Source organism: Megachile rotundata, chromosome 9, assembly GCF_050947335.1.
Source record: "Megachile rotundata isolate GNS110a chromosome 9, iyMegRotu1, whole genome shotgun sequence".
NCBI classification, from domain to species: domain Eukaryota; kingdom Metazoa; phylum Arthropoda; class Insecta; order Hymenoptera; family Megachilidae; genus Megachile; species Megachile rotundata.
The window spans coordinates 15,691,239-15,703,309 of NC_134991.1; the positions used below are offsets into that span (position 1 = coordinate 15,691,239).

At 46.2% G+C, this 12,071-nt stretch overlaps 1 protein-coding gene across 1 annotated transcript in view; it reads right to left on the reverse strand.

The window, feature by feature from the left end:
* Window positions 1-6,191, reverse strand: part of LOC100883473 (uncharacterized) — a 61,540-nt gene extending 55,349 nt beyond the window's left edge. Inside the window, exon 1 of the mRNA XM_076535630.1 lies at window positions 911-6,191. Within this exon, the coding sequence (XP_076391745.1) occupies window positions 911-2,015 (1,105 nt within the window). The 5' untranslated portion in view covers window positions 2,016-6,191. The remainder of the gene's footprint in view (window positions 1-910) is intronic.
* Window positions 6,192-12,071: the final 5,880 nt, after the last annotated feature.

Here is a 12,071-nt window from a genome sequence, read left to right on the forward strand (position 1 = left end):
TTTAGGGTGATAAGCCCATTATACGTGCAAATTATGATATCGACCTGGGATGTGGATTCGGACATTCATATTAACCCTCTGGTTGCAAGAATTTATTCAACCAAAATTATTCTAACTTATGAACTTTTATAAACATTCAATAAATATCTTGATCTGCCACCACAGAATATTCTGGGCATAGACGTTATAAGTTCACGGTGTACTTTGAAGGAAAGAAGTGTTATTTAATTCACCATAAGTGAAAAATGACATTTGAGGTTGAAAATGTTACGCCAAAGAGTTAAAGAGGTTCCGAAGCTGTATTTGTCACAGATGGTCAAAGAATGGAAGATTTCGAGACACGCACACAGGCGCGTGCTTTCAGTAGGTCCCGGAAGTCCTTTAACGACTTCCGGATAAACCACAGGTATTGAACAACCTTCGCAATATGAAAAACAGAAATTTCCTCGCGTTTATTCCAAAGAGTACTATATTCTTTACCTCCTGTACTGTCTAAAAGTGCTGTATCTGTTTAATAACGCTGAAACTTGAATTCGTCCAACTTACGTCAGAGAAGGAAATCGAATAAAAGATCGCCAAGGTGAAAGATTCAATTCGAAACAATGAAACGAAACAACGTCACACCGGCAAAAAGTATCTGAATCACTCGTCCATCGACGCGTGGAAAGAACATCGATCAAAATTAAGTCCTGCATTCATCGACGGTGTTCAGGTGGGAGTACAAAAGAGCGGTTCTACCATCAATAAGGAACCGTCCATTCGATTCTATTAAGACCTGTTCAATCTTCGTAAAACCCGCACGCGTACAAACACGTATTGTTTCATAACCAACATCCTCCCCATTTCCATAATAATTCCCAATCTCGTCCCAAAATTCTATCCTCGATATCTTACAATTTAAAGAACTCACCTTGACTGTGCTCGCCGGCGTCGAAGGTTTTGCTGGTCATTTGGAACAAAGCGTCCAGGGGACTTCCCTGACCCGTCGTCCTTTTCCCGTGGTGTCCGCTCTGCGAGCTGTGCTGCTGCGCGGTTTTCCTTTTAAACTGTTGCTGCTGCTGCTGCTGTTGCTGCTGCAACGCCGCGTGATGGAGACCAGGGTGTATGCCGTGGTGGAGACCGTGATGGTGATGAGCCAGAGGGTCCGGACTTCCGGAATCGGAGACGGAACTTCTCCCGGAGGAGGACGAACTGCTGAGGGGCGGCTCGCTGATGGAGCCAGACATGGACGCCAAGGACATGCCCATCAAGGACAGGTCCCTGGGCGCGGTGGAATGATTGTGATGATGATGATGATGCAAGTGGTGATGCTGATGCGACTGTTGCTGCTGCTGATGAAGATGGTGACGATGATGATGGTGATTGAGGTTCGACTCGACCGTGTCCCAGGGGCGCACGATCTTCGCCTTGGGTCTGTGCGACAGAATGTCCAGAATACTGAAAGACTTGACCCCTCGCTCGTTGCTCTCGCGATCCCTGTCGTCCTCTTCGTCCGAGTGCTGCATCTGCACCATCTTCAGACGTTTCAGAGGCTTGAAGTAGTCGTCCGTGGCACCGGCTGCCGAGGCTCCGTTACTGCTGGTCCTGCTGTTCAGCTCCTCGTCATCCTCCTCGTCGTCGTCTTCGTCCTCCCTCAACGTGGTAACGGAATCACCGCCGCTCCTGCCGTTCGACGTCCTGTAGTCGCCGCTTCTGGAGTAGCTGTCGTCGTCGTCGATCACCGAGTCCCTCGGGTAGCTCCTCCGCGGACTGAGTCTGTCCGAGTACTCCTCCCTCGATTGAGACAATCTTTCGTCCTCTTCCGCGCTGGGAGTGACGACCACGAGGGGCAAAGGACTCGGACAACCGACGGAGATCTCGTCCTCGTCGTCCTGGGCGTCGCCTCGACCGGGAGAGCCTCTGCAAGGTGTCCGTCGGTGAGCAGGCGATCCCAGGCAACCTGGCGTCGTGGCGCTGGAAGACACCGTCGTTGACGGTGACATCGTGTACGATTCCGTCATTTCCGTCGTACACATTCCGCAAGAGGGATCTTCAGATCCAACCTCGATCTTCCGAAGCAACGAAGCGAATCGACAAACTGTTACGGAACTGATGAATTGAGTTCATAGGCTCCTTCGACCCTCACGTTTCACTCATTTACGGAACAAGTTACCCGTCGACGTTTCGTTGATTAACGCGAGTTAATTTTGTCACTGTACGCTGATTTAGCACGCGGACGCGCGATAGCACCGTTCACCGTTCCTTTCGCGGTCATCGAAACCGCCAGAAGAGTCTTGTCCGAAATGTCACGATGGTTCAGCTCACGGGTGCCGGCACCCTTTGAGTCGACCAACTCATCTCGATTTCACGCGCGATCAAACACTACACGCCGCTCGACTTTTCCACGCAGTTTTTGCTTTCAACGATGCACCGTCATGGTATTTCCCGCTGGTCGCCCGTGGTCATCGTTCCAGCCAGTTTCTCTCGCATCACGGAAACCGCTCTCAGAACTCCCACTGTTCCCTCCGCCGTTGCGTGCCTGTCATCCTTGAGCCGCTCCCCGAAAGATAGGGACTGCAAGACGGAGCAGAAATGTCCAGAACAGATCTCACGAATCACCGCATCGTGTCCTGTCCGTAACAACGAATAACCCAAAGGTTGCTCGAAAACGAACTCCGAGTTTTCGTCCGCACCAGAAACCGATTCACACGCGCGAACGATGCTCGAGGATCACGTTGGCGTCACTAACACTCGAGGGCACCGCAGAGTCGCAGGCTTTCGGCTACGATCGACGCGAGCATGGTCGAACGAAACGAGTGGTCGGTTCGCGGACGAAACGTCAATACGTGGTGGATGGTAAACGAGCTACGGGTTTTCGAGACTCGCTATCAGGCCAGTCCAAGCCAGTGACTCGAAATGGTACGGACGGGGACGGGGATCCCGGGCCGGTGTTCCTGCAGGGGCAGGCGCTTCTCTCTCGACCGCCTCGACACGGAGGAGGGAGCACGATCGTTCGAATGCCCCTACTACGTTTGCTCCGACTTTGCACCACCTCTGTCGATGGGACGAGCTTAACCGGGTCGTGCATGGGCGGTCTCAGAGTTAGACCTGCCTATCCTAACCCCCCAGCCAGATTTAACCCAAGCCCCTACGACACGGCAAAATGACGCTGGCTCGATGGAATTTTTACGAGACGTACTTAACGTCCTGTGGCGCTGCTCCGAACGGCCTCAACGTACCCGGCCCTTTCGTCCTTCCTCCTTTTCCATCGCCCCTTTCCTCGCCGTCGCCCTCCCCCGGCCATCGTCCAGCCGGCTTCGAACGTGGGATTGACCCTCCACGACGAAAACGCTCGCCTAACGAGGCCCACCGTGATTTCATCCCACCCGGACTGCCGATTTCTAGGTTCCGCTTCAACAGGGCTACGCTTATCGGCCGGTACTGGCGAAATTAAAGTCCTGGAATTCGATGAGGCCATCCTGGACTGCAGTCGTGTCCTCGAATATTGTACCATTTCGAGGAAGTTCCAGTTTCGCGACATGGCCCTGGGCGGGGCTGTGCAAGTGGAAAAAATTATGGAAAGGGGTGGTGCACTCGGAACTCCTTCCATGCTGCGTTTAATTGTCAATCCCCTGTCGTCGATTTGCTCTTTCGGATGGACGCGTTCACACGCGTCTTGTCAAGGTGGTTAATAGACGATGTGTGATCGTATTCGTTGACGGGAACATACAACGCGTGGTAATCTAACGTATGGGTACAATGCATTGTAATACAACGCGTGACTATCGAACGCCTGGAGATCTGATATGTAGGTGCACGTCTGGTAATCTGACGCTTGGTGATCCGTCGCGTGGTAGTTTGGCGTATAAAAATTCAGAGCGTGGTAACTCAACGCACAGAATTTTGATGCATGATAGTTCAGCGTCTGACGCGTAATTCGATGTAGAAGCTTGAAACATGATAGCTCAGTGTCTAGTGACGCGTGGTAATTCAGCGTAGAATCTTGAAACATGATACTTCGGTGTCTCGTGATGCGTGGTAATTGAACGTAGAATCTTGAAACATGATACTTCGGTGTCTGATAATTCAACGTGTAGTAATTGAACGTAGAATTTTGAAACATGATACTTCGGTGTCTGATAATTCAACGCGTGGTAACTGAACGTAGAATCTTGAAACATGATACTTCGGTATCTGGTGTCTCAATGCATGGTAGCTCAACATGCGATAATTTCGCGCGTAGAATTTTGATGCGTAGTAAGTTAGGGCTCGTAGAATTTCAACTCATGATAATTTGAAGCGCACAGAATTTACACGCGTGGTTGTCCAGCGCCAATTTTGGAGCGATGTAATTTGCTTCGTGATAGTTCAATGCGTAGAAATTCGACGTGCAACGATTCGACACGTAGCAGTTCGCGTGATAATTTATTACATAGAATTTCAATCTGCAGTAGTTCAATTATAAAACTTTAGTGTGTGGATTTAACACGTGGCGAAGCACAGATTCCTGAAGTAACGTGTTGCGGTCTTCACTTATACGTCTTCCATCGTAAAACACTGGTCACAGTTGATCGTTCCTTGATGTTTTATTTAATGTTCCGGCAGGTATGTTCGTACCCAGATGTATCAAAGGAAAAACTCGACGGAAGTCTCGCGAATCTCGTACTCTATGTTCTGCGGTTCCTTCGATCGCGTTTCATGGATTGATCGATCAAGACAAGCGGAAGTCACCCGGGCGTCGAACATGTTTCCGGAATCGTTGAAAACGATGGACGTGTAGGACAACGCAAGAAAAATCGGCGGACTGGATAACGTCGTTCCGAACATTACTCGTCCGGAACGAGTCTAGAAAGGTAGTGACTATTACATACAGACCATTATCCTCGACCAATGCCGAGAATCGATTCGGTCGTGTAATCGTAGCAATCTGCTCGACGAATAGCCGACGTTTCGATACGACACGAAAATATCCGTCTAGCAGTCGAGGAATCGTTCGAAATTACGCGTCTGCTTCTCACCGCGAATTTTGCTCCTTGTTCCTTCACACTCCGATAGAGAAACTCCGGTGTATTTTTCATGGTGCTTCTTGTCTGACATTCTTCGTGGGTTTAAAGTTCGCACGAGAAGAGAAAGGATTTCGCATATGTAACGGGATGAATAACCTTTTGGACGATGTGGAGATCTTGAATGTCGTGAGCGAACTACATCCTGAAATTCACGCTTTCTTCAGCTCGCAAGCTTCCAAGAACTCTTCTAATACTAGAGCACAGGTTCAAGTGTAACAATTGTACATGCAGGAGAATTGTCTTGAACTTTTTTCGCCTTTCATGCTTGAATTCCCTTGTTCCACGTAATCGAGCATAAACCTGCGGCGATTTTTTACCGGAGTGTAAACTTCGAGTAGCAAAACCTCGCAATTTCCTTGGGGTTTATTTCCAAACATTGAAACCAAACATGAAGCTTCTTCAGAGTTTTTTACCATTCGTTTTTCTGTTTCACGAGTATGAACATGATTTTTCATCCCACAGTGAACAGGCAGATAAAACTAGTACGAACTCGAAGTTTCTATTCTCTGCTGTTAAATTATCCACAAATTAGAACAAGTGCGACAACGAGGAATCAACGAAATGTTTCGAAAGCATTGTCTTGTTTCAACGAAGAAGAAGAAAGGAGGACGGAGATGGGTCCACAGTTGTAGCAGCGAAGGCAAGCAAAGCGGAGAGCAGGTCCGGCCCTTTTTCTTCTCGTCTCTCGGCCTTCCCGTCGGCTTTTCTATCCCGATACAAAGAGGCGCGAGCGAGCCTAATTATTATGATAGCTCGCCACTGGATTCTGTCGGTTCCTTTGATCTACCGCCGTTTAGCATGATCCCCCGATATTTAGGTAGGGCCCATTGTCCTGCCGATGGAAGGGGATCCTCGTGCACTGGGTCGTTATGGTGGGGCAGCCTAGAACCACTCTGAGGCCAAGATACGGTAAACTATTCATCAATGAACATTCTTTTTCCAGAAATTTACACTTTTACCGCTTATTTCTACGAGCTTTTCGCTCCCATGGACCTTTGCATTGGCGTAATCAAATTATTCATCAGTTATACTGGACTGGAACTACTGTAAATTGTATTGTAGGTTTTACATAGAAGCTTTACTACATCTGCTTACCCAAAGTTCAATATGACATACGATCGAACAGAAAATTTTATAAAAGTGAAATGTACTATTTAACCTTTTACACTTGAAGTTAATTTGACTGTTTACAAACAGCAACTTTAAAACTTAGTTGAAAAGTTTTCTTGAAACAAATTTTCTTAAGGTTATTATTTCTTTACTAATAATTTCCACTATGCTTCATTGTGTTTATACATCACACGTGTCATGTTAAAAATGCTTATTTAAAATTATTGTATTAAATATAATGGTGACTGTGAGTCTCGAGGGTTAATCAATCAACGTTACATTATATGAACAGTATCTATAATTGCAGAACATCTGGAAATATACCTACAATTTTAAATATAATTCTCCGTGTAATATTATCGTGTGTAACATTTCGATGGAAAGGTTTAATTCAGTGAGGAAGAAGAGAGTCCCGAGGGTGAGCCCTTACGCCAATGTGGACCACACGCGCGAGAGAAATCGCTCGAATCCGCTGTTAACTTTCAGGATTTCCTTCCACGTTTCCAGGCGTTCAATTTTCTCTGGCCGACTCGGTCGTGTCATTTGGATGAAGAAATAAAGAGGCGAGCATCTGTTTGAATAATTCGCGACGGAAGGAATCATCGTTCGACGAAGCTTTGGCCAGTTCCCAGCGGTAATGGTAGGTTATTTATGCGATAACGGTACGCTAGCTTGCAATTCGTCGAACACACGCGGGTCTGTAACGCGTTGAAATCGTTGGTCGACGAATAAATAAGTAGTCAGACGCGTTTCGCAACGTTCTCTCGCGTTTCCACGGGCCTCGACTCACCTTCGCGAAGTGGATTCGTGACATTTGTGGGAATGTTAGCGGGTCGATTCGAGCGTAATATCGAATAAATTCGAGGCTTGAATGTCACCGGACGACACACCCGACTTTCGATTCCTTCTGGCACGCGATAGGTCGCTTTCCAGAATCGGTGAATCGCATCCGAGACTCATTAACGTCTCGCGCTATTTAATAAGTCGTTAAGTGCTTGAAACGAGGCGGGACCACCGATAAAATTACACCTGCCCGTTGGATTTGCTCGAAACCATATTACGTGTACTCGTAATAAACGTCCCGTAAGGAAAAAGCCGGGTTTCGAATCGTGCGTCTCCGTTCGCGCGGTTACGTATCGCTCACACAGATTCCGTGGCTAGCCGAGTGTCGTGTCCACGGATAAAGCGACGTGACGAGCACTAATAACTATCCACCACGCCGTCATTCTTATCGAGTCGTTCCATCGAAATCGAGGTTCTCTTTCAACCGATATAATGGACACCTATACTTAAGAGGTAATTGCCGCGTGCATCTCGTCGTAATAACGAACCGGTGAACAACTCGCGGCCCACGGATAGAACACGCTCGTTTGCCTCCTTACGTCAAACCCTTTGTACGACTTTCTGAGATTTCGACATTACTTTCGTTATTCACTAAATACGATACCGTCTTACTAGTCGAAGCTGTTCGATACAAATTTACATTGCATTCGATTGGACATCGACAGAATAAAAGACATTATAATAAATTGTTTTAGAGAAATTTAGAGAACTCGTACACTTTGAGTTTTGATTTTACAACCATGATATATCGCGACGGAAATTATACGACTGTATCTTGTTTTAATGGCAATTCCTCCTATGTCTGTTTTATTATCGGTAATATTTTGTATATCTATTTTATTACCCCGTTTTTTTGGAATATCGCGCGGTCTAAGTGCTTCGTTTTATTTAATCTATTTGACGCTAACGATATCGAACCAGATCCTATAATCCTCAATTATAACGATAATGCATTAACTAGTAGACCCGTGCTCCGGTGCGCAGTCATTAAATGAAAATCGAGCATGACTAACCTGCTTAGCACCGTACTTTTAGTTTAATTTTTAGGATTTTGACCTTTGACCTTACCAACTTATTTCTTAAATCGATATCAGATATATAATTACGGTCTGCGGATAAGAACGACGTATGTTTATAATGAGTTGCAAAGTTTGCTAAATGCTTTCTCACCCATTTAACTGGTCGCAATTATGCTAAGAATTATTGCGAATACTTATTGCCAATGTAGACTGGTTGGAATTGTTCCAATGTTGCTCGTTAAGTTGTTCGTGCTTCAAGACTTATATATTTTGAAATTGTTAAACATTGACACATGGCTTCAGAATTTTTACTGAAGGTACTTTGGAATTTTTTGACTTTAACACTTTTGCGAGGCTTTACAGTTTCGTAGTACTATAAAAATTTCGAAGTTCGTATCTTTAACAAAGCAGTACATAAAAGTCTATGTCATAAAATTGAACTTTCTCAAAGGTGATCATAAAGATCTAAGAAACTCTAGTTAAGATTTAACGAACTAAAGGGCACAGAGCAGCTCGTACATGGAAATAAAAATTCCTGTTTTTCCAAGATAAACAATCTCGTAAAGAGGGTCTCGTTCTCCCAGCGGTTGATCGACAGGGACCAAGGTAGGTTTAATCAAAGACGCATCAAACGGGTGCGTACCGTGACGACGCCCGCTAATAATGTGTATACGACGTCTTCTCGGCGTTATCGACCTGTTCCATCACGTTCTGTATCCTTCCACGTTAGACGCGATACGTGTACTTAGCCATAATTGACGAGAGCCGAGGACGAGTCACGCGAAGCCGCTCCGACAGCAGTTTAACGTGGCTGGCGCATGTGCGCTCGGTACACGCTCGTTCTCTTCAAGTAGAGGGACTGGGTTCTCTTCGAGGGGTAGGGAGACCATCTATTTTCCCCTTCTACGCCGTCCTCGCGGCACGTACGCGATCTACCAGAACCCAAACGTTGAATTAACCCCACTCGACTTCGTTGTACAGCCCTCAACACGCCCTCGTTCGTTGCTGCGTCTCTTTCCTTTTCAAGGTTATTCCGCCTGTTCCTGGTACCACCACCCTCGACCGCGTCGTTCAGCACCGAGCTGCTTCCGTTCAGTCCACGCCTCTGCTCGAACCTGATTGGCGAACGAGCCACAAAGCGCCACGAAGCTGATCCCCGGGACCGATTTATATCTCCCGGCAGCTCGCACCCCTCTTCGTGTCCTGCACCACGTTCGCCGAAATTTTTATGTCCACCCGGGGGGTTGCGAGAGCCTGCCTGGCATCTCACCACCTCTCCGCGTATTTTTCTCCGCTACGGACTTCTCTGGCTCCGGCGAAATTACGCGTGGCCGCGCTCTGATTTAACGAGCTTTCCTCGGAAACCCGCTGATGGATCTGTCGCGCGGAAACCTACAACGGGGGTGAAAGAGTGCACGGAAATTCTTCGTCGGTGCGTAATTTTCGTATCGAACTCCGATTCGATATTTACTGAAATTTAACAGCCCCGTTTGCGAGTTGCAAGGGAAACGATGTTGTCGCTTCAAAATTAGAATTACAATGCTAACATACAAGTTTAAATTCAATAAAGTGACTTTCCTAAATCTGAGCACCCTTTATAAATTACCCTCGAAGCTTCGAAACCCTTAGCTGATGAAAATGTTGACCAACCAAAGAACAAGCTTAAATTCTGCAAGATAAATTCTCTAACCCTTAGTACCCTAATTTATGTTCAAAACGCTCCCCTAACAGAAACACTCCCATCTGTATTAACATCCCGAAAGCATCGATATCAAATAAAAATCCCAAGGAGCCCGACAGGGTAATTTCTATGAATTCGAGCACTTCGTTTGAAAAGCGGAACCAAGAAGAGCGACACAAAGAAGCCACGAAACTGTTGGAAGATCGCTTTTGTGGCCGATCGAGGTAAATACCTGTGGATGAGCAGAAGTCCTTCGACGACTGAACAATGCTGCACGATAGCCGCGACCAATCGGACAAACGACCGTCCATTGTTAACCCCTGCGAAGGTGTCGGTGCTGTGAAGCATCTCTTATTAGGCACGCGACCCTGCTGCAACGAAGATGGCCGCCATTTAACTGCGAATCGGACGAGAGACAATAAAGGCTACCTTTCTATTTCAACTTCGTCGTAAAAGGGTCCAAGCAAAATTGATTAAAAACGCATCTATCGTAGAGGTATTAATCAAAAGATGAAACTTAACGATGACAAACTCTGTTTTCTAAATTCCACGTTCGATAATCTAGGGGAAATTAAATTGATCTAAACGATTGAGACGAAAGGCGATGCATCAAAAGCTTTCTCTACTTTTTCAACGATTATGTTCGAAGATTGACGTCGATACAATCAGCCGCTCTTTCTTTAATGCCAGAAGCCATTTTGCTGACACAGTCGATCTCGCGATGTAAGACAACTCAATTCAGCTCTCTGGGAAGGAGAAGAGTTTGCTTTGCATTCCAGTTGCTCGAATTTTCCTAAAATTACAAAGAGTAAACCCTTTTTGCCAGTTTCTTCAATCACCATAGTGCTATTAAGAGACTGAAAGAGTTGTCCAAAGTTGACCACCCTGCTTTCTATAATACTTGCACTACGACTACAATCACACCCTGGTGAAAAATGCAGTTCAATTTGTCTACAGCCACAGATTAACCCACAGGTGCAAAAAATTTTATTCTGCAGGTGGCAAAATGTCATCCCCTATTACCCATCCCCAGTCTCCAGAATGAAGAACCTTCACTTGCGAATTCACATATCTCAAAAATAGTAGCACCTTCGTAAAAACATCGTAGAACATTTCTTCTAGAGAATTTCCTCAGCTACAAATTACGTAATAACCATTTTTGTCATAGAACGAACACGTAACAAGATATTCACCTCCGTACAGTATTTTGCAACAATTCGACGCGAGACTCGGAACATAACATTTAAGCGAAGATCTATAGAAAAATATAACTCGTTGGCGATTACTCCATCGGTTGACCAGATTTCTCTGAACTCCGAAGAACCTTACATTGTACTCAAGAGTTAACAGGCATGTACGAGAGCTTCAACCGTTTCGAAGTATCGCGAATCGATCGGAGCCAGAGTGAAGCTCGCAAATAAACGCCTGCGGAGAGCTCGAGCTACGTTCTACCTGAGCTCTTTCTCTGCTTGTGAACGCGGCTGTAGGCGTCGAAACGCCATCGTGGGCCCACCCATAGATACAGCCCGAAGTAGGCAAGCGTATCTAACTTGTATAGAGTCGAGGAGCGAGCGGGACAGAACGAGACAGGAGCAACGAACGGGAAGAGGATAAACTATGACAGTCGTACGTTTCCGTGTTCATCGTTGATTTTGAATTTACATGTCGCGCGCCGGCAGCGATTTGTTGCGCCCACCAGACCCACAAAGCCGTGGGAAACGCTGTGGAAATTAATAATAGCGAAACGAGTGCCTGTCGAATCGCCGCGCACAGAAATGGAAGAATAAACGTTGATTGCCTCGATTCTTCTCCAAACATTGACATTTCGTCCATTGGCATTTTCTGGAATCCCCGAAGGAAGATGAACTTTCGTTCGACCTATCTCGATAAGAACCCTGCAGATCGATAGAGGAAAAGAATCTTTACACGGGTCATGGTGACTGTGACGACGCTCGATTTGTCAGCTCCCTAGACACTACGGGTCAGACGTTCTCGAGCTATATCGAATCACTTCCGGTCGATAGAACACGAATTCCCTTTCTACCAGTAAACAGCGAAGTCGGCTCTAACCGTTGTACACTGTTAGTCTAAATCCAAACATACCTCGTTCTAAAAGTTCTTAACACCTTGCCGTATGATTAGTCAAGAGTAACTAGTCACTACAATACTATTAAAATCATTAAAGAAAGGTAAAATTACTATGCATCGAATTACACACGTCGAATTACCACGCGTGGAATCATCACGCGTCAAATTTCCACGTGTTAAATTACCACGCATCGAATTATCACGTTTGGAATCACCACGCGTCGAATTACCACGCGTCGAATTACCACGCGTGGGATCACTACGCGTGGAATTACCACGCTTTGA